General features: G+C 29.6%; 1 protein-coding gene across 2 annotated transcripts; it reads left to right on the plus strand.

Annotated features, from left to right (window-relative positions):
- Positions 1-226: 226 nt before the first annotated feature.
- Positions 227-2,947, plus strand: LOC114173802 (zerumbone synthase-like). Of its 2 annotated transcripts, none has more exons than XM_028058418.2 (3): positions 227-383; positions 574-654; positions 1,955-2,947. In XM_028058418.2, the coding sequence occupies exons 1-3, from the start codon at positions 229-231 to the stop codon at positions 2,748-2,750; spliced, it is 1,032 nt and encodes a 343-aa protein (XP_027914219.2). In that variant the 5' UTR covers positions 227-228; the 3' UTR covers positions 2,751-2,947. The 2 variants fall into 2 exon arrangements, with proteins under 2 accessions (XP_027914219.2, XP_027914229.2); XM_028058428.2 differs by having other exon boundaries at positions 1,958-2,947.
- Positions 2,948-23,414: the final 20,467 nt, after the last annotated feature.

Consider the following 23,414-nt stretch of genomic DNA (forward strand, 5'->3'; position numbering starts at 1 on the left):
AAAGCAGCAATAGTTACCATACTGCAACAAGTTAGTCAGTACGAAAAATCTCACAAAAAACTTTTTTAACTAATTCAAATTTATTAATTATGATAAAAAATAAATATAAAATCAATTTATATTCAATAACTTTTTGGTTGATTTATAAATTTGATGATTATTAAAAGAATATATTAGGAAATGTGGTCTTAATATAATAATAGTACACACACAACACCCTAGACAAAAATGTTTCCTTCTGCTTCCATAAATACTGTCATCAACCTTCATTTCTTTCTGTGCTTTCAGTTTAACCTGAGATCCATAAAAGTACACTCCCCACACTCTTCTTCTTTTCTTCAGATCTTCACACCAGTAGTAGCCATGCTCACAACACTAACCAGGTTCCTCATCTTCAACATCAATCCCTTCATTACCACTCACACTCACACCAAACCTTAATCACTTAATTAATTATTTTTCTCCATGTCTTATCTCTTCTTAATTAATCATCACTTCAAGTTTTCAACTATTCTGTGTTTTAATGTAAACCTTTTTCTTCTGATTATGATTCACTAATTAATCTTTCTGCAGGGTGTTCAAGCACACCACCCTTGCCAATGATTTGCTTCAAAAACGCAGCAGATTCTATGCAGCTATGGTTGGTGAAAGAAGGTGAGTCTCTTTAAAGCTCTTTACTACCATTGCCAGACTTTTAAGTCCTTTTTCATTTAATGAATGCTATTATTTATCTAAATTCTTTCTTTGTAACGAAATGAAAAACAAATTTCATCCTTCATAGCAGAAACTTTTGTTCAAAATTTGTATTCAGACAAATTGGTCTTCAAAATGTGAACTTGTTAACAGTTTCACCCCCATCTTCTTGTGAACTAATAAATATCACAGAAGTAGCATAATTATGAACTACCCTTTCAAAATCTCCACTAGGTTATTGTGGAGCAAGCTTTTATGCAGAAAAAAAGTTATTCTCTTCAAGTTTTCAATTTTCTTTTTTGAAACGTGACGGTGTTGCTTGGAACTAAGTTGTTCTAGATTTGAGTTTATACATATTCCCACCACATAGGAAGTAAAAACCTAAGAACTATGTATCCTGTTCTTAACATCAGATGAAACCTGTCCTATATAACTCTTTCTCTCTTTTTGTGTCATCGCAAGATGTGAACGGTTAATACAATGTATATGAGATAAGAAAGAAAAAGTGAAAGAAAAAGGGTTACTGCAAAAATCTAAGAGCAATAGTTAATTGAATTTGAGTGAGTGGCGTTGACAAAGAAAAAGCAAGACACTGTAGAATATATATATAGTTAAGTACACATAGCCTTGAAGTTATCAGAAACATGGAAATAAATTTAAACAAGTGAAGCACATGGAACAAATGGTGCTAGCTGCCTCCAATTTGCATGTTCTCATGCTGCAGATCTACCAAACACAAACAGCGAACGCGATTTCATGGCCCAATTTTATTTTTTAACGTGTCAGATGCTAATTAAGCGATTCTTCTACATTTCCCAACTAATAATGGATCCATCCAGCACACAACAAAGCCATTTTCTTCTTGGTCACCAGAATTTGATTTAGTTGATTTGAATTTATATAAATGTTGGTAGAAAAGATTTAGTTAAGTTGGTACATAGAAAGAAAAAGTTGGTCAACTTTGTTGTTCCCATTACCAAGAGTACTTGGTCTTACTTTTTGAAGGGGTTAAGGAACATGCAATCTAAATCAATCTTGTAGGAAGAGGATTTGGTTTGGTCCAAGACATGATCCTCCAACTTTGCGAAAAAGAAATAATGCTTTCTGATTTAGACATGAAGAAGATAAAGGTGACAGCATTATTTAGATAGAGGCCATCATCATTTATGAGTATTCCATTATTCCCATCATCCCATCTGCACAATATCTTCATCTTTTCTTCCCCATCATCATTCACATTCACCCATTTCGCTTCCAAAAGCAGGCTTCAGGGAAAAGTGGCACTCATAACAGGCTCGGCAAGTGGACTTGGCAAGGCCACGGCCCATCACTTTGTCCACCATGGGGCCCAAGTCATCATTGCTGACAACGACACCATCCTAGGCCCACAAGTTGCAAAGGACTTGGGCCCATCAGCCCGTTATGTTGAATGTGATGTTGCTGTGGAGGCCCAAGTTGAAGAGGCTGTGAATGTTGCCGTGGCCCACTACGGCAAGCTGGACATCATGTACAACAATGCTGGCATCCCAGGCCCATCAATTCCCCCAAGCATAGCAGATCTAGACCTGGATGAGTTTGACAAAGTCATGAGAATCAACATAAGGGGAATGCTTGCTGGTATAAAGCATGCAGCCCGGGTGATGATACCCATGGGCTCAGGCTCCATTCTATGCACATCAAGCATAAGTGGGGTAATGGGTGGGCTTGGGCCTCACCCTTATACCATATCAAAGTTTACAATACCTGGAATAGTGAAATCAGTGGCTAGTGAGTTATGCAATGTTGGGGTGAGGATCAATTGCATATCACCAGCTCCAATTCCTACACCTATGGTTTTGGCTCAGATACAAAAGTTTTATCCTGGTTTACCCCAAGAACAGATAGAGGGTATTGTGAATGGTTTTGTAGGGTTCAAAGGTGCCAAGTGTGAGGACATTGATGTGGCAAAAGCTGCATTGTACTTAGCATCAGATGAAGCAAAGTTTATCTCAGGTCACAATCTCATAGTTGATGGAGGCTTCACCAGCTTTAAAACTCTCACATTCCCTTCTCCATAGCTAACCTTAACAAACAAAATGCTCATTGAGTTTAGTTTCTAAATCGACCAATCATCCAAAATCATGTTAATGTTAACTATTAATTTATGATTGTGAGAGTGTAAAATTTCTCTTTTCTCTTGTTAATTAGTTATTGGTGTAACGTTTTATGACATGAGTGGGTTATGTTATGAATATGTTGGAGCATTTTGTGTGTACATGTTTTGATCCAATGCACTATTTTGAGAGTGACTAGAGTCCTTAGGAAGGACACCAAAAGGGTGATGAGATGGGATGAAACTCTTGTGGTAGTTGTTTAAGGCATAGAGATAGGGATAAGAGTCCTACACATATCTGGCCTGACCCAAGAGATGGTAGACATGACCAAGCTGTGGCCTGTATTTGATCATTCTTTAGGGTTACTTTTGTTTACTCACATTTATTGTGATGGGACATATGTGATTGAAGGTACAACACACTCCATTTCTACATATAAAAGTTTAATTTTCAAATTTTATTCATATCACGAGCCTCACAGCTCAAAATATTAATAAACTTACCCGACAACCATATAGTGTAAAAGATGTTAATTAACTTGGTTATTAGAAACCTAACACCTCAAGGTAAAATACTATTGGATAATGAAGTTTTATGACAGTTAATAAGAAATTATTGAACCTGATACAGAATCATATGTGTCATGTTTTTATATATTTTTGGTTGATTATAATTTTTTTAAGGAAATAAAAGTATCCAATGATATTTGTCTTAAGTTATAAAAAGCTCATTTATTGTATTAATAAAGACAAAAAGGAAGTTTTCGAAAGACAAAACAGAAGGACAGTAGCCAGACAGTACACAGCTTTCAAAAATCGTTATTTCAAATGTAAATATATGAAGGTAAGGATAACTTTTGGCTTTTTATATTTTGTCACGAAAATTCGTATGTGAGTATGTTTTCGTTTCGATTGGGACGGAACATAAAAAGGAAGAGAGGTAGGGAAATACACTGCAAAATGTATTTATTAAAGAGAGTAAAAAACTGATGATTAATTTAGTTCCTGTGGTGAAAATAATTTTTTTATGTATTAATATATTTGAAAATAATTTATGAAATATAGTTTTAAAGAGTGTTAAACCTTATATCAGGCCAAAACCTTAAAAGATGTAGTGTGGATTCTTGGATTTGGATGGATGAAGAGAAAGGATGATTTAGAGTTAGGTTGACATATAACATTCCCTTCTTCCTTCAAATCACATAAACAAATCATGTTTTTTTCTAACAACAAAAAGATGAGAGAATAGATTCTTCCCAAACAAAATTTTCATAATAATACCTCTTCTTCTTCCTACATCAAAGCTTTTCCTTCAACCACTCAACTACTTGCGATCACACTACCTTTTCTCCCGTTAGCGCAACTGCCAAAGGCATTATTGATTGGTGTCACATACGAAACATGTAAATAAATCCCAAAATGGATTCTTCAATGTTCAAATTGTCCAAAAAGAATGCACTTATGCTTCATGAGTTGGCTTTCTCACTTCATCTTGGCACTTGACCGAAGATTGTTTTTCACCCTTTCCTAGAAATATTCGTTCATAAATTCTCTTAATCAAAGGAAACAAACTTACACCTTATGGGTCTCTTGGTTTCACTAGACAGATTTGAGATAATTTACTATGAGCATAAAAAGCACAGTCTACCAAAAGAAAACAATTTGAAAAACACAAAAATCAATGCAAATTTGTTACTATATAATTTCTTCATATAAGAGAAGAGATTTGCAATTAAATTTGAGAAAATATCTTAAAACATCTCAACATAATTTATTATATTATATATATATATATATAATAATTTATTTTGACTTAATAAACTATTCTGTTTATAATAATAATAATATAATATAAATAATAAATTATATAATATAATAATATAAATTTGGTGGTCGAGTTTATGGATTATACAATAATGGAATTCCATACTAATTTTTTATTTAAAATAAAATGTCATTCACAAAAGCTTCGTAACATTTTTTTCAATACTATGAAAACAATTAATTTATTTTATTAATTATTGTAATTTATTTCTTTAAAGTGTAGTATTAAATAAAAATTTTAAAAATAATTATAACTCATACAAATAATAATTTATACTACTTATTATTTAAAGGGCAAAATGGTAATCTCTTATATATATATATATATATTAAAACATTTTTTTATCTATCACATCAATTAAATCACTTATCAACTCTCATAAACTTGACTTTCAAATTCGCTTACAATCACCTCTAAAATCCTTAAAAAAAAACAGGACATTGTGTTTTTCAAATTCTTCCTCTCCTACAAATTCATCTATTTAAGTGAACAAAGTCTTTGTTTTTCAATCCTTATAAACAGGATATTCACAACTTTAGAAAAGGAAGTAGAAATTTGATATATTTTTAAACTTAATACCTTTTAACTTTATCAACTTTATTTCATTAACATTTTCAAAATTAAGGGAATTTTTTTTATAATGAAATTTTATTTATATGTAATTGTGTAATATTTGATATAATTAGTTTAATCTTATTCAATTATTTAGTATTGTGATTTAAAATTTATATAATTATTATTTATTTTTAAATATTTTACACAACATATATTTTTTTATTGAATATTTGATAATTTCAATTTTTTTTTCATGATTTTTTAATAAAGTTAATTATATACATTGAAATGATAAAAAACGGATATGAACATGATACATATATACTTATTATATGTTAGATAAGAGGATGTGATAAAAGTTTCATATCCATTAAATATGGAAATAAAGATGAATATAAAATTTTAATTAAGAAATTTTGGTCGAATAATGAAAATCATTCATATCTCACTCTAAGGTCGTGTGTAAATTAATATTGATTATATTAAAATTAATATTCAAAATGAATTGTATCAAATATTTAATATTTCTTTATAATAATATGATCTCCAAACTAATTAAACTGAAAATAATAATAAAATAATTTTCAATTAAACTGAAAATAATCTATTAGCCTTTGTATATGTTGGAAAAGAATCCCTCTTTATGTCATTTTCAATTAATTTAATAGTTTATAAAATATGTAACAAAATATTAAAAGGAACTGTACTTTACACGTTAAAGTAGAAAAAAGAATGCAAAACTAATTTAAATGAAAAAGGTAGAATAAAAAAAAGCAAAAAACTAATGGAAAAATAAAATTTATTCATAAACTCAGTACAATATATTTATATAAATATAGACACTGTATACTTATATCTTATATATTATAATTGGTAGTGAATTTAAGTGAATAACAGTGTTATATTCAAAAAAGAAGAAAATTTATTATTTATAACTAATTTAATGTAACCATCTTGATATTAAAAGTATATGGGTAAAAATGTGTACCGCATGAGGATAGCAAAGTATATTAATTAAATGTTTAAATTGCAGAGTATTGAATATGTGATTTTTGGACGTAGGAATTTTAATAATTTCAAAAAATACAAAATATTTGAATTATTTGTTTATAATAAGTAAATGTTAAGTCTAACTTAATTCTATAAAATTGGATTACAAATTTTTTTTCTACATATATATTATAAACTTGTTTTATTTCTAGTTGATGTAAATTTTTAACACATTCATCACGTTGAAGCATGTACATCTCATTGTGGTATTAATAGACATTAAAGGGTAATCCAATAGTGGGTGACACGATAGACCCAACAAAACAAATAGTTCAATAGCAGATGACACAATAGACATGTAGAAAACAAAGAAATATACGAAGGAGAAGATTTTGTAGTATTAATTGTGTAAAATGTTACAAGAGGTGTGTTGTATATACATACAAAGTTAACCTTATAAGTCAAAAGTAGATGGACCTAAAACATGAGCCTATGCTAACATTCCCTCAAACTCACAATAATACGGGTAAGGAGTTTTCTTCCTGCACCCCCAAATTTTTTCCTACACCCCAACTTTTTTGCAGACCATAATTTCGTTAAACAAAATAAATATAAATTATTATATGAATAGTTAAGCACTAATTACTCCTTACTTACCGCATACCAACTTTATTTACTCTTCAACAACTTTGTTTTTCTTAAATATGCACCCCAAAACGTTTTTTCCATCGCCCGTACTCTTAGTGCACCACCACTTAACGAGTTTTTTTTTCTTTTTTTTTTATCTTAGAGTTGTATGTGAAGCAGTTTCCTTCTCTTTCGTTCTTACACTTCAAGAATCTTGCTTTCTTTTAATTTTTGTCTTCCTCCACATTATTCAACTTCATCCAGATAAGATTCATTTCATTTGAACAGTTTTGTTAACCTTTTTATTTCATTAAAACACCTTTATTTTGTTTCTCTGGTATAAGTGCCACTGGATTTTACAAAATGAAAACTGGTAGAACCAACTTTTGAAAGTCGGTCATTACGTATTCTAAAAGTCGTTGGGATGTAAAATCGATAATATCAACTTATGAAACCCATTCAAACCGGTTTTTGAAAGCCGTAACAACTGACATTTGAAAAGCGATAAAAAAGTGTAAAAGATTCTGATATGATCTGGCTTGTGAAAACCAAAATTAGCGACTTTTGGAAACCAATATTAACCCGTTCAAAATGGAGGTAAATACCAAATTTTGAAAACCGGTAAGTGAGGGTTGGATGTGTGTCATCAAATAAGGCCGACTTTTGAAAGTCGGTGTTACCAGCTTATGAAAGCCGGTATTACTGGCTTCTACAATCTGGTGTTATCGATTTCTGAAATCCAATGGTTCTGATTTTGATTAATTATAGATGTATTTTGCACTATGTTATTGTGTTTTTTAGTTGGTTATAATTGGTTAATTTGGAGATAGAAGACTATTTTTAAGAATTGACTAACTTCTGTGGAGTGAACCAAAGCTTAGATATGGAAGACTCTTTAATCTTTATTCTTGAAATCGATGGTGATTACACTATAAATTTTACTACTTAAGAGGTATTTTCTACACGTGATGATTTACTTGAGTGGGTACGGGGTGTTACTTTTAAGCTTGGTTTTGTTATTATTATTATAAGAAATCTAATACAACTAATGGTTAAGCACAACACTAACCTTGCCTCGCCATAGTAAACATGCTACATGATCAGAATAACTAGTAAGTAAAAGAGGTATCATATGGACCTCCAGGATATACAACTCCTTTTCGTGCTCCTCTTGCATTTCTCCAACATTTTGTGGCTCGTCAACAACGGGGCCATCATCGACATGTTGGTGTTCATGAACAACATCCACCCTTGGTACACCAGCATCACATTCATGGGCTCTTTTACGAGTAGACGTAGTAGGTCTTATTCTTTGGCCTTGTTCAGAGCTCTCTCCTCCAACTAAATGAGCACCACGAGTTCTTGTCATCTAAAAAAAACTTATCAATTCAAATATACCAACAAATATAAATAAAAAAACAAACCTTTTTCGAAATGTCTACAACCAAAAGTCGGTAACACCAATTTACAAAACTTGATGGCACAAAATTGGCTAACAAAAACCGGAATTCATGGGTTCTAAATACTGGAAGAAACACACTGACTTACGAAAGTCGGTAATGACGCACCGTAAATACACACTGGGTTACGGAAGACGGTGTTATCGGTTCCTAAAAGTCAGAACCATCGGTTCCTACAAGCTAGAAATATTGATTCCTTAAAGTTAATGCTACTAGTTCCTCAAAGCCAGAACTATCGGTTTCTAAAACCCGAGAAAGATAATATTTTACGAAAAACTGGTGGTTTCGCTGCCTATAAGCCAGTGAAGACGGTTTTCAATACCAAAGTACAAAATATGTGTAAGACTCGAGGAATTCAAATAATTAAATAAATAATTATTTAATAAAGGCGAGTAGTGGGAGCCTTTAAGGCATTTAATGCTGACTTTTATAATGAGGAAAAGTATTAGCTCAAGTGGTTAAGAGTACTTGATTGCGTTAAAAGGACTTGGGTTTGAGTTATTAGTATGTCAATTATAAAATATTATTTTGATTATATTATTTTTAGGATATGCTTGATCATGATGAGTGATTATAAATTCCTAGATTTACAAGAATTATCATGAAACATGAATTGGTTGAATGATTGTGTATTGATTTAACATTGGTATGGTTGTGTGTTTAAAACTTGGTTAGAGTACATTCATAACATTTTTTTTTTTGCCTTGGGGACGAATTTGAGAAGATGAAGAGTTGAATTTAAGTACTATGAACCTGGACGTAGACAAAGAGATTAAATTGAATTGATTAGCTATTATGGACCAATTAACGAGTTGATTTGAGTTTAATTTCATTTTAATTCAATTAAATTAGTTTTAGGGTTGGAAAATAAAGAGAGAACAACATAAATTTGTGTGGCTGCCAAGACGGTTGGAAAAAGGTCTCAAGAGGGGAGATCAACTTTTGAGCAAGGAAGATCGTTAGTAGATAAAAGTTTTAGCGGAATTTCCAGGTTAAGGGAGTTGTCATTTCCTGTTTTATTATGATTATCATAATTCTTCCTTTTGGCTTGACGTGATATTTAGAGTTTTTCTTCTATATACAACACACTTATTATTATTATTATTATTATTATTATTATTATTATTTTCATTTCATTTTATTTTATCATTATTTTTATTATTATTTTATTATTGTTGTTATTATTATCGTTGTATAGTTTTATTGATGATTTTATTATCATTATTACTGATTTATTATTATTGCTTTATTTTACCATTATTATTATTTTATTATTATTGTTTTATTTTATTCTGTTTTATTATTATTGTTTTTTTTATTATTATTTTTATTTTTAAAATTTTGTTCTTTCTTATTATTATTATTATAATTATTATTATTATTATTATTTATGTTAATATTATTATTTATTACTATTTTTATTATTATTATTTTTCTTATTTTATTTTATTTTACTATTATTTTATTATTTTTGTTATTATTATCATTATTTTATTTTATTTATGATTTTATTATCATTATTATTGTTTTATTATTATTACTTTATTTTATCATTATTATTATTTTATTATATTATTTTATTTTATTAGTATTATTGTTTTATTATTATAGTTTCATTTTATTTTATTATTATTTTCATTTTCATTATTATTTTTATTTTTTAAATTTCGTTTATTATTATTATTATTATAATAATTATAATTATTATTATATTATTATTATTTATATTATTATTTTCATTATTTTATTACTATTTTTATTATTATTTTTGTATTATTTTTATTATTATTATTATTATTTTTTATTTTAATTATTATTGTTATTATTATTTTCGTTTTATTTAATTTTATAATTATTTTTATTTTTATTATTATTTTATTTTACTATTATTTTATTATTTTTTTATTATTATCATTGTTTTATTTTATTTATTTTATTATCATTATTATTGTTTTATTATTATTGCTTTATTTTATTATTATTATTATTATTATTATTTTATCTCATTAGTGTTATTATTTTATTATTATTATTTTATTTTATTATTATTATTATTATTTTATTGTTTCGTTTCATTATTATTATTATTATTATTATTATTGTTGTTGTTGTTGTTGTTGTTGTTTTTATTAATAGGATTATTACTATTTTATTGTTCGTGCAATATTTTGGGGCAATTGTTGTGTGTTCTTCCTAGTTTGTATATTTTTTTGTTGTTGAGGATTGTGTGTTGGGTATAAGGAAGGATTGATCAAGGTAATCATCAAAGGGTGTAGAATCAAGAGGCGTCTAGAGGAAGATGTGAATGTTGAGTTGACAGTTGGGTTTCACGTTAGAGTAATGGGTTTAAGAATTAGTACTTTATTGTATATTGCATTTCTCTTTATTTGAGCTTACCATGTGTTTGGCGATGATTATGTAAATTATTACGCAGATGTTGATGCAAGTGAGCCCATGAATGCTTAGAGCCGGAGAGGGGGCTAGCTTAGGGACTTTTTCATGGATTTATACGCCATGGATTTTCGTATTAAATTTGTAATCATTTTACATTAACTGTTTGGATAATTGTAAGCATGGAACACATTTATGGATTTGATTTTTTGGCGTGTATAAACTAAAGTTTTACTTTTCCCACATTTTTGGGAAAGTATTTTATTAATAAATGCAGTTTAATAGTATTTCAATTTTTAATTTTTTTTAAATAAGTAATATCCGGTTAGGATGTTACAATATGCATATCAGCAACCACATTTGAACATTTCTCAACACATCCAAAACTTATAATAACACTCTAAACCCTTAAAAAAAACTTACCTTGCAAAATGGAACCGCTGAGCTCGTGCACTACTGGAAATGTGAGAAATGGTTGAGGAGGTTAACAGAGGAGTGGTGTGAAAGAAGAGCAAAGAAACGAAAAGTGAAAAAAAGGGAAAGTGAAAGGGGTATGCGACTACTACTAGGAGGGGAAGAAAGAAGGTAAGAAAGATGTACGGTTTTTTACCCTTTTTTACCCGAATCAACTTTCATTCAAAGGTAAGTTAATATGGGAAATCTGAAAAAGTTGGAGGTGCAGGAAGAAAAATTGGGGATGCAGGAAGAAAACCCCTACACATAAATGCATTGAGAGTTTGACAAATAAAAAAAACAAAAGCATAAAATGGAATACGGCTTGGTAAATATATCTGCAATTTGTAGAGTAAAAGGAACAAATGGTAAAGATATAATGCCAAGTTGAAGATGATTATGAGTAAAATGACAATTTGTTTCAATATGTTTGGTTCGCTCATGAAAAACAAAGTTTTGAGCAATATGAATAGCACTTTTATTGTTGCAATGTAGAGGCGTAGGATTTTTCAAATAGACATTCATATCTACAAGTAACCAACGTAGCTAAATAATCTCACAAGTAATCAAAGTCATGGCGTGATACTCAAATTTTGTAGACAATCGAGATGTAACATCTTGTTTCATACTTTTCCATGGTATAAGTGAATCACCAAGAAAAATACACACCAGTAGTGGATTTTGGATCATTAGGATCATCGTTCCAATTTGCATCACAATAGGCACGCAAGTCTAAAGACGACGTAGAAGAAAATAAAAGAGACTGAAATTGAGTGCCCTAAATATACCTGAGAATACGAAGAACAACACCCCAATGAACTATTGTAGGAGTTGAAACAAATCGACTAACAACATGAACATAATGTCTGGTCAAGTCATAGTAAGATAATCTAGATTTCAACCAATAGTTTAATATAAAGTAGAATCAGTCAAAGGAACATCATCTAATGGGGAATATCATACACTTATCTCAAGAGGAGTATCAGCAATCTTGTTATTAGTAAGTCGAGCATGCTCAAATAGGTCAACAATATACACAGACTAAGAGAGAATATAACCTTTGGAAGGAGAAGCAACCTCAATACCCCAAAAGTAACGTAGTACACCTAAAAGGAAAAAGCAATATACTTTGACTGAGAGAGTAGAACAATATGTGCAATTTCTGGTCAAGTCACAATAAGATAAACTAGAATTCCAACAATAGTTCGATATAAAGTAGAATTAGTCAAAGCAACACCATCTGATGGGGAATATTGTACACTTGTCTTAAAAGGAGTATCAACAATCTTGTTGTCAATAAGTAAAGCACGCTCAAATAGGTCAACAATATACTTGGACTAAGAGAGATGATAACCTTTGGAAGAAGAATAAACCTTAATACCTAAAACGTAATGCAGTACACCTAAATCTTTCATAGCAAAACGATAAGATAATGTAGTTTTTAAAGATGAAATTCCATTAAAATCATCACTAGTAATAATCATATCATCAACATACAAAGATAGCAAAATGTGTTCTGCATTGATTTTCCTGACAAATAATGCAGAATCATGATGATTAGCAACAAAACTAAGAGAGACAATTATTGTAGAAAACTTCTAAAACCAATCACGAGATGCTTGTTTAAGACCATAGAGGGATTTTTGAAATTTACAAACTTCACCATATTTTTGAGACACCTAGTCGTGGAATCATGTATACTTCCTCATGTAGAAGCCCATTCAAAAAGGCATTCTTCACATCCATTTGAAAAATCTTCCATTGAAAAATAAAGCCACAAAAATCAAGGTACAGACAATAGTTATCTTTGCCACATGAGCAAATGTTTCCTCATAATCCATGTCTTACTCTTGGGTATATCCTTTAGCAACAAGTCTAGTTTTATACCTTTCAATTGAGTCATCTAATTTTGTCTTGATTTTGTATACCTAACGAGATCCAATAGACATTTTCCTGGTGACAGTGGAACTAGATCCCATGTATGAGTCTGGTGTAGAGTAGTAATTTCCTCAACTATAACATTCTGCCAAAGTGCATCAGAAATAACCTATGTATAGGATGAAGGCTCATGAAGGCGATGCATAAAGGCAATAAAAGCAGCAAATGAACAAGAATAAGAGGAATAAACAAAATCTAGTAGTTAAGTAGAATTATGATTGCGACTTGGTCGAACAAGTGGCAAAGGAACCACAACCTCAAGAGATGATTGATTAGGCATAGTAGGGGAATTAATAAGTACAACCTATGGTACAATGTTTGTAATTTGTGCTAAGACAAGCTCTAGAGTTGGTACGAGTGTAGGTGTAGTGTCATCAATATCAAAATAATCAATTTTATTGACATTAGATATAGTCAAATAATGTGAGCTAGCTGGAATAGAAAAGAATGAATTATGTCCTGAAAACACAACATATGACGTGAGACATACATTTTTTTTTTACTAACTAGACAAAAATAACGATATCCCTTTTGACCAAGACCATATCCCAAAAAGACACACAAAGCACACTTAGCTGATAATTTAGTACGCTCAAATTGTGGTTTTAGAACAAAACAGGTACATCCAAAAACACACAAAGTATAGTAATTAGGTGCATGACCATACAATTTTTCAAAAGGAGACAAACCAGAATTATGTGAAATCAGGATTTGATTCACAACATGAGTTGTTGTAAGAATAGCTTCCTTAGAAGACATTTGGAACATCAAAATTTCTCAATCATGGATCGTTTCATATATAGGGCTTAGGAAAGGAGAACTTACAAGAATCATTTCTCATTTATGGATCGTTTGGGCTATTGATATCATGTAGAAAAAAAAAGAAATATATGAAGAAGGGAATTATGTAGTATTGATTGTGTATAAAATGTTACAAGAGGTGTGTTATATATACACACAAAGTTAATCCTAGAAGCCACAAATAAATGAGCCTAAAACATGAGCCTATGCTAACATAACCAATAATAAATTTTGTCAAGATAGACTTTGGATATCTGTAATACCACCATGAGAAATGGATTTTAACCCTAAGTCAATCCTACAAAACTGACTTGTAAAGTGAAGTTTACACCGCTTATATAAAAGAAACCTACATTATCTCTAGTTGATATATGAGATCCAACATTTATAATTAAATTATCTTTATATTTTATATCCTTTGTCTAGATAGAATAATTAAAATATTTTATATTTCAACTTTTTTTAATAAAGTAATTGCTTTTTTCAAAAAAAAAATATTTTAAAATTAAAACTTATGAAAAGTATTAGTTAAATTTAAATATTTAAATATATTTGTTTCCCATATCTATTTGTATAATGTGTATAAGAAACGATTAGTTGTAAAATTTAATTCTCTTTTTATTGAATTTGAAATTATATTATTTTATTTGTTAGAAAGTATTTTCTTAAAATTTATATTATTTTTACTAACTCATTTTACTTCAAACAATTCAGTTTTCTTTTGTATTTGTTTCCAATGATGGGTTTGAGAGTGTGAGTAATATTTGTATTTGTTTCCAATGATGGGTTTGAGAGTGTGAGTAATAAATTTGATGGGATAGAGAGAAAAAAGTGAGGTTGTTTGTTTTAAGGGATTAAGAGAGAAAAGTAAGGAGATTTGAAAATAAAATTGATAAATGATGTAATCGATGTGATAGATAAAAAAAATATTTTAATAAACAAAATTATTAGATAACAAGTTTACCCTTATGATTAAAATTAATATAAAATAAATTATAATTATTATTATATTTATTATTATGATAATAATAATTATTATTAGTGGTATTAATATTATTATAATTATAAATGTTATTATTATTATTATTAATAGAATAATAATAATTATTATTATTATTTTAATTATCCACAAGGTAAATAATATTTTTTACAATTATTAATAATTTTTACTCAATAGTTTTAATTTCATAATCAATATCATTTTTATTGAAATTTTAAAAAATTCTTAAATACATATTTAGTCCTTATTTCCACCTTTGTTCAATCTGGTCAACATTTTGGTTTAATGTTCAATTAAGTCTTAATTTTTGTCAATATTTGGTTAATTTGGCCAGTTTTGCTAACAATGTTTAAATAGTAAATAATGCATGCCACATGCCAGTTCCTAGTTTTTTATATTTTTTAATTATTTTAAACCTTTTTTAAATTTCTTTAAAAAAAATCAAATTTTAAAAGTATTGTCCATGTGTCAAGTTAACATTTTTAGAAAAATCAAATTTTAAAAATAATGTGTGACATCCCATTTAAATAGAATTGACTACTCAATAAAATATCACATGATCCTGATAATAAAGAGCAAGGCAACTGATGAAAACAATAGACAAAGAATTCACTTTTACAGTCATCCAAACGAGCACTAGAAAAGGGGGGTTCTAGGCATACAACCATGCCATAGCCAAAACAGAAACAACCAGATTCATAGTTATGCAAAATAAAAGCCCCTAGAGCAAGGGATTTCAAAGGCACTAAGGCCAGAGAATTGTTCTTCGAGGGCCACATCAACGAGCCCACTAACCTGCACCGCTACCACCATCAGGCCTACCTCCAGAAGTATTTTCATCTGCTCCCACCAATGGTGATCATCGCAAAAGGGAAATCAGAACAAGGACACACACACAAAAGAAATAGCAGGGTAAGCTAGAGTGAATTAAATTATACATGTTATTGCGGCGAAATATTTAGAAACAGTCCAACATCCAACACAGTAGGCACGAGAATAACATTTTAACAAATAAGAAAGACTCTATGACTCAATTATCCCGATACATATACTAGGATCGGATTCACTGGACGCTTGCACTTGTGGTGGCCTCTACTACTCTGTAAAGCCATTGCCAATGGGTTTCACCCTACCACACACAAGGTTAGCCTTTAAGCGTCTAAGGCCATTATCCTGCGAAAGACTAGGACCTCCCGCTACTCTCACCACTTGGGTCAGTTTGCTCTACTTGAGACTCACTGACCCTTTAGAGTTTCGGGATGCGATCCTTACTTGAATCCTTATCCTAATATATACACTACTCACCACCATGAGATCTCCCCACGAGACTCATGGAATTACGCCTATCACACAATCAGAATCATTTTTCTCATACAATTCCATTTCCCTCAATACCTTCATCCAATTCTCATGTTAAGACATTTCAAAGCCACAAATCCATGATCAACCTCATACCAAGCATGCCAATTTCATTCATAAGTCCAAACACCCAAGCATATTCACGTACATCATATTTAGGACGAATAATTTAGACAATATATGCATCAAATCATCAAAACAGTCATGAAGACAGTGCCCTCACTCACCACTGCACTAACCTCGCCCAAGCTAGGGACCTCGCTCAGGCGAGGTGCTTGCCTCGCTCAAAATCGTGGGTTCTCGCCTAGGCGATACATGCAACAGTGGTCCCTGGGAGAATTCACGAGATCTCGCTCAGGCGAGGCCTTCTCGCCTGAGCGAGACAGTGCGTCGCTCAAAACGTGACTGGCCGCCTAGGCGAGCGCTCGAGGCAGAATCTTGGGCGAGCTTCTGCTATTCTCGCCTAGGCGAGACGAGCTCGCCTGGGCGAGAATACCAGTTCTCCCCCACTGTTCCGCGCGTGCAACCCAGAACAAACAAACCAAACATCATACTTTTGATTTCCACACAAGCACAAACATTTTCCAACTCATTTTATGCAACAACAGAAGGGAAAACAAGCACCCACAACGAAAGACGAAGAAAACTAGCTTCCCTTACCTTGCTTAGATGTTAACAACACGACACTGACCCGCAACAGAAATACCACGGCTCCAAGAACTATATTAGAGAGCTGGAAATAGAAGGGGTTTTTGCTAACTTGGAGACGTAAGGATGGTGTGCCCTAGTAGAGCACCTTGCTTGAGATGAAGGGAGGGAACAGAAGCTGGTTTCTGAAAATAGAACAAAATGAAGGGGTTAGGGGTTGGCAAGGGTATTGGGTCCCCTTATTGGGCCGGCCTTAGGCCCACGAATGGCTAGGCCCAAAAACTCAGCTGAAAAGGAGAAAAAGAGGGCTTACAACATGTCACTTTGTGTTTGTGTTGTTTCCTTTAGTTCATTTAGTCTCTATATTTGTTATTTTTGTTCAATTCAATTCATATATTTGTTATTTTTGTTCAATTTAGTCTTAATTTTGGTTAAAATGAAGTAATTTTAATTGAGACCAAATTTAATTTTTTTTTATAAATATTATATTAATATATTTATTTCAAATTAAATTTTTATTAATTATTTTTAAATTTAATTATAAATTACTAGAATCAATTGTTAAATAGAATACAATTATTTAAAATATTATTACAATATAATTATTAAATATTTTTTTCTAATAATTATATTCTAAAATACTAATATTTTTAAATTTGACATTTAAATAAAAATATTTTAGATTTTAATTTCTAAAACACAACAAAAATATTAATTGTTTTAGATTTAAATGTCAATTTCAGAAATATTAGTATATTTTTCTAAAATATTTAATAATTTTATATTCCAATAATATTTTAAATAATTATTTTCTATTTAACAATTGAATCGAAGAATTATATTCAATTTATAATTAAATCTAATAATTTATAATTGAATTTTAAAATTAATTAATTAAAATTTCAGTTTTAATCAAAATATTAGAGTAATATTTAAAAAAAATTAAATTTAGTCAGACAAAATTGCTCTATTTCAGAAAAAAAAAACTAGAATTAAATTGAACAAAAATAATGAATATAAAGACTGAAATGAACAAAAATAACGAATATAGGAATTAAATTGAACAAAAAAAAAACACAACCCCAACCTGATACATGACACTAACATTGACATGTGGCATAGTGGTGGTGACTTAACACGTGAATCATTTTTTAAAAATTTAAATTTAAAAAAAATTAAAAAATTAAAAAAAATTAATTTTTTTAAAAAAAACAAGAGTTAATACTTAACATACACTTTTCACACTAACGTTCACTATTTAAGCACAGTTAGAAAAATGACCAAATTTTGATCAAAAGACGAAAATTAGGACCTAATTGAACACTGAACCAAAATCATGACCAAATTGAACTAAAACGATGAAAATAGGGACCAAATATGTATTTAAGCCTTTAAAAAAAAGTGATGGACATTTAGGTAAATACCTATCTTTCTCTCTTCATCTCTTTATTCATACTAGAATGAAAATATTCTATTCCTTCTCAAATTCATCTACACAAATCAACAATAATTCTTATAAACAAACGCATTTTGCACACCCTCATTCATTTCTCTAATCCTCTCATCAAACAATAAATACTAAAACAAAATAGCATTAAAGATTTCAAATTCATCAAATAAATAAATTAGGACTTAATTGAATACTGAACTATAATGAGGACTAAATCGAGCAAAAGTGATGAAAATAAGGACCAAATGTGTATTTAAGCCTTTAAAAAAAGTGAAGGACATTTAGGTAAACACATATCTTTCTCTCTTCATCTCTTTATTCATACTAGAATGAAAATATTCTATTCCTTCGCAAATCCATCTACACAAATCAATAATAATTCTTATAAACAAATGTGTTTTGTCCATCCTTATTCATTTCTCTAATCCTCTCATCAAACAATAAATACTAAAAAACAAACACAACATAAAAGATTTCAAATTCAGCAAATAAATAAATTAGGACCTAATTGAATACTGAACCAAAATGAGGACCAAATCGAACAAAGCAAATAGGGGCCAAATGTGTATTTAAGCCTTTAAAAAAAAGTGAAAGGCATTTAGGTAAACACCTATCTTTCTGTCTTCATCTCCCTATTCATATCAGAATAAAAAATATTCTATTCCTTCTCAAATTCATCTACACAAATCAACAATAATTCTTATGAACAAACGCGTTGTGTCCATCCTCATTCATTTCTCTAATTCTCTCATCAAGAAGTAAATACTAATAAACAAACATAGCATAAAAGATTTCAAATTCATCAAATAAAGAAATTAGGACCTAATTAAACACTGAACCAAAATGAGGATCAAATTAAATAAAAACGACACAAACAAAAATAAATACGTATTTAAACCTTAAAAAAAGTGATAGGCATTTAGGTAAACGTTTATATTTCTCTCTTCATCTCTTTATTCATAGGGGCCAAATGTGTATTTAAGCCTTTAAAAAAAAGTGAAAGGCATTTAGGTAAACACCTATCTTTCTGTCTTCATCTCCCTATTCATATCAGAATAAAAAATATTCTATTCCTTCTCAAATTCATCTACACAAATCAACAATAATTCTTATGAACAAACGCGTTGTGTCCATCCTCATTCATTTCTCTAATTCTCTCATCAAGAAGTAAATACTAATAAACAAACATAGCATAAAAGATTTCAAATTCATCAAATAAAGAAATTAGGACCTAATTAAACACTGAACTAAAATGAGGATCAAATTAAATAAAAACGACACAAACAAAAATAAATACGTATTTAAACCTTAAAAAAAGTGATAGGCATTTAGGTAAACGTTTATATTTCTCTCTTCATCTCTTTATTCATATAAAGATGAAAATATTTTATTCCTTCTCAAATTCATCCACATGAATCAACAATAATTCTCAACAACAAACGTAATTCTCATCTCTTTATTCTGTCCATCTTATTCATTTCTCTAGTCCTTCCATCAAACCGTAAATACTAAAAACAAACATAAAAAAAAATTCAAATTCATCGAATAAATAAATTATTCTTTTAATTCCAAAAATTTAAAAAAGAAAATGGTAGAAATGGAGCCTGTGAGCTGTGAAGACAATGACTTTTATACATTCCTTTTTGCCATTCAATTACTATGGTCCCACTTTCTTGTCGGGACTTTGGTTTCAACCCTGCATGCCCTTCTGACTTCTGTAATCTGCCTCTTCTCATCTTCTTCTAATCCCAAAAGCCTCCAAAAACCCTTTATTCTTCCAAAGATGCTGATCATTAATTATTTACTTATATAAATTGTATAGCTTAGATTCATAACTTGAATCTAGTATTAAACTTTGAGCAACATATTTATGTATTTTTATTTTCTCTTGGAAACAACTTCTACAATTAGTTTGAAAGATTAATATAGAACTTTTTTATGTTTTAATATAATAAAGATTTTTACACGAATGATTAACCATCTCAGAAGATTATAGACATTATTGTTGTGCTTGCATTGAAGCAAGAGAAGGAAGACAGAACTTGCCGTTGTCTTTCTTGCATGTTATTCACTCACTTTCGCTACCAACCATGATTGCATGTTAGCCACGTGTATTGCTAAGACAGTGATAATGGTGTCACGTGCCTAGTAAATTAGGTTTAGAATTATTCTTAGCATATGAATTATCGAAAGATGGACAAAAAAATTACGTTGGATACGCAACCAATGATCCAATGATCTTTTGTTTCTTTTCTCTGCCATTGCGATAGAGTTCGATGAATATTACTGGCTCAGTCTGATGAATTTGAAAGTAGATTGAACTTTTCTTTTGAATTGATATTCGAGGTAAAATATTCACCAAAATTACCTAGCATTAATCTCAGTAAAAAAAAAAAACTTTAACAAAGAAGAACAAAGTTTCATTTTTAGAAAACTCAAATTACGTGATATATACAAATTAGTTTCATTTGAATCAGTCACACGATAACGATTGTATTACAAGCTAATAATATTTTATAAGAAATATTCAAAATATACAAATGTTAAGATAAACAGTAATATCTTCTTTATTTAGCAATTTTGAAAAGTTATTTTAACATATTGTGATACAATTTAACTTTATAAAATATAGAAAATGATACTTAGGGTGTGGTGGTGGTTTCAAACACACTTATTTTGTTACCCTTGAAACATAGAACCTTCACATATGTTGAGCTTACCTTTTAACTCAAATCCTCATATTATTTGCATGTTTTATGTCTTAGTCATAAATACTATGTTTTCAGTTAACCATTCATTTTAATATACAACAACCTTACATAAGTGTCATGTACCAATACTCATTAAGGGAGTTAATAAGTTAACAATACTGATAAAGAAAGAGGTTGTTTATTAAAAACTATAGACTTAAAGAAACAACGGAATTATTATAGATTAAATTTGTATAATTGTAGAAATTAAATGAATAATGTTTTTGTGTAAAATTTTAATTTTGTTAAAAATTTGACAAGACTTTGTTAATTAATTTGGGTATGCAAGGAGAGAGTGACAAGTGGGAGGGAGATATAATAAGTGTGTAAGAATGGAAATTGAAAAGTTAGGATGAAAGTTTGAAGTTAGATTGAAGAGTACGCAGTGTGATTAAAACAGGGGTAAAAGGGATCACGAGAAGCTTGGCTTTCTTTTCAAAATTTTATTCCAAAGACTTGGCTTTGAATATTGCTTCATTCAAATGGCAACTTGGTGTTCACTTTCTTATTCAACCCACCATACAGGGGTTTTTGTTAGATTATTTAGTTTTTCTATTTTTCAAAATTTTCACCTTTTTATTTAGATTGAGTATTTATATTATGGGTGTTTGATTCATAACTTCATCATATGGTTATTTATCATAATTAGCCATCAAATAGTATTATACTAAAAGATATATAGTATTATTTTAATAATACTTGTATAATTAATTATATGTTTTTGTTATTAGATTTTTATTTCATAGGTCTTAAAACTTATAAATACATGTATGATCACAAAAAATAATGATATTCAAATGGTCATATAAAAGAGAAGTGTCACAAAATAAACGTTAAAGACCTATTCTACTATGTTCAATAGTTTGTATGAACAAAGTCATGAAGAAACTTCAAATTTCAGGACAAACAATATACTTTTAATCCAATAAAAAGTTGTAAAAAGTGTTCTCTTCATAATATTAAAACAAAACAACTTGTCTTGAACTCATCAGAAAAATAAATTAATACAGGAAAAGTGCAAATTTAGAAGTCTTAAAAGCTACACTTACATTTCCAAAGTCTTGTAAAAAAAAGAGAATAAGCAATTTATGGTTTTGGCGCCTGCATGGTGGAAAGTTGATAATATATTTTGAAAGTAATAAGAAAATGAAAAAAATGGAGGGAGAGAGAGTGGGAAAGAGAAAATCCACTTGGTGTGTTGAAAATAGGATGTTTCGCTTTCTGGTCCCAATGAGTAAATCTTGTTTATATCTTGGATGAATTAATAATTGAATATGTGCATGTATGTCAGAGATCATTCAAAATGCAAACTAATCAAGAGAAACTAGATAGACATGTAACAACCTTGTGATTTCATTAAATTCTGGCTGCTGGTTTTCTCTTCTTAACTTTCAAAATCTTTCTTAGCTTCTTCAACATCCTAACAACACCTCTATGGTTAAGTAATGCTTTCTGTTTCATCAACATCCACACTAATTGGTGATTTACCAATTCTAGTAGTAACATAATTGGATGAGTGTTGAGTGTGTGAGGAAGCAAGTGTAGTAAACACTAACAGCTACCACCCTCTCTTGCACATGTTAAATCACTGTTTTAACCAAAGTTGGGGACATGTGGGTTTGTCCACCTTACGTTTCAACCAGATACAACGTAAATTTAACCATCACGGAGATCTTTGTCACATTTTTTCCTTCGCTATGTTTTATTTACTTTAAAAGTTAAATAAATAGTTTTTGGATAGTAAAATATATGGAGTGATAATGTTTCTCACTCTATTAATTTCTAAATAATTATTTTTCCATTCCTCGTTAGATTGTATGTTACTTAGGAAATTCAAAGATTAGTATAAACTACAAGTTCAATAAAACAAGGGTATTTATACAAGGAACACATACTCAATTAAACCATTTTAAACACAATAATGGAAATGATTAAGAATATAGATACTTCTTAGTATGAGTTTGTAACAATTCCTAAAGTTATAAATACAAGGATTGAGTTATGTGTTTATGAAAAAAAAAATTCAATAGAGGTTGTAACTAATGAAATGATTATGATGAGATATAATTTTTATTATACTTGTGTGATGATTCTTTAAAACAGAAATATAAATGTTGTAAAGATTAGGAAAAGATATGACTCACTATGACTTGTAGTGTAATGATTAGGAAGAAACAAACTCTTCCTCATATTTATTACGTGTGTTTAATTATAAATCAATACAAGGATTGTAATGATTATAAAGGGACATGACTCATATACGAGAGTTTTATTATAATAACTATAGAGAAACAAACTTTTATGTAATTGTTAAAGATACATAGTAATTAATTTCTCAAAAAGTAGGAATAAGGATAAGTTGTAACTGAAATATGAGTAAAG

The sequence above is a fragment of the Vigna unguiculata genome, chromosome 1 (genome assembly GCF_037176805.1).
Source record: "Vigna unguiculata cultivar grain cowpea cultivar isolate G323 ecotype 2 chromosome 1, ASM3717680v1, whole genome shotgun sequence".
Classification (NCBI taxonomy): Eukaryota; Viridiplantae; Streptophyta; class Magnoliopsida; order Fabales; family Fabaceae; genus Vigna; species Vigna unguiculata.

Coding starts and splice junctions, on each gene's coding strand:
- LOC114173802 (XM_028058418.2), top strand. CDS start 229: ATGTTTCCTTCTGCTTCCATAAATACTGTCATCAACCTTCATTTCTTT. Junction 384..573: donor ATGCTCACAACACTAACCAG/GTTCCTCATCTT, acceptor ATCTTTCTGCAG/GGTGTTCAAGCACACCACCC. Junction 655..1,954: donor GCTATGGTTGGTGAAAGAAG/GTGAGTCTCTTT, acceptor CGCTTCCAAAAG/CAGGCTTCAGGGAAAAGTGG.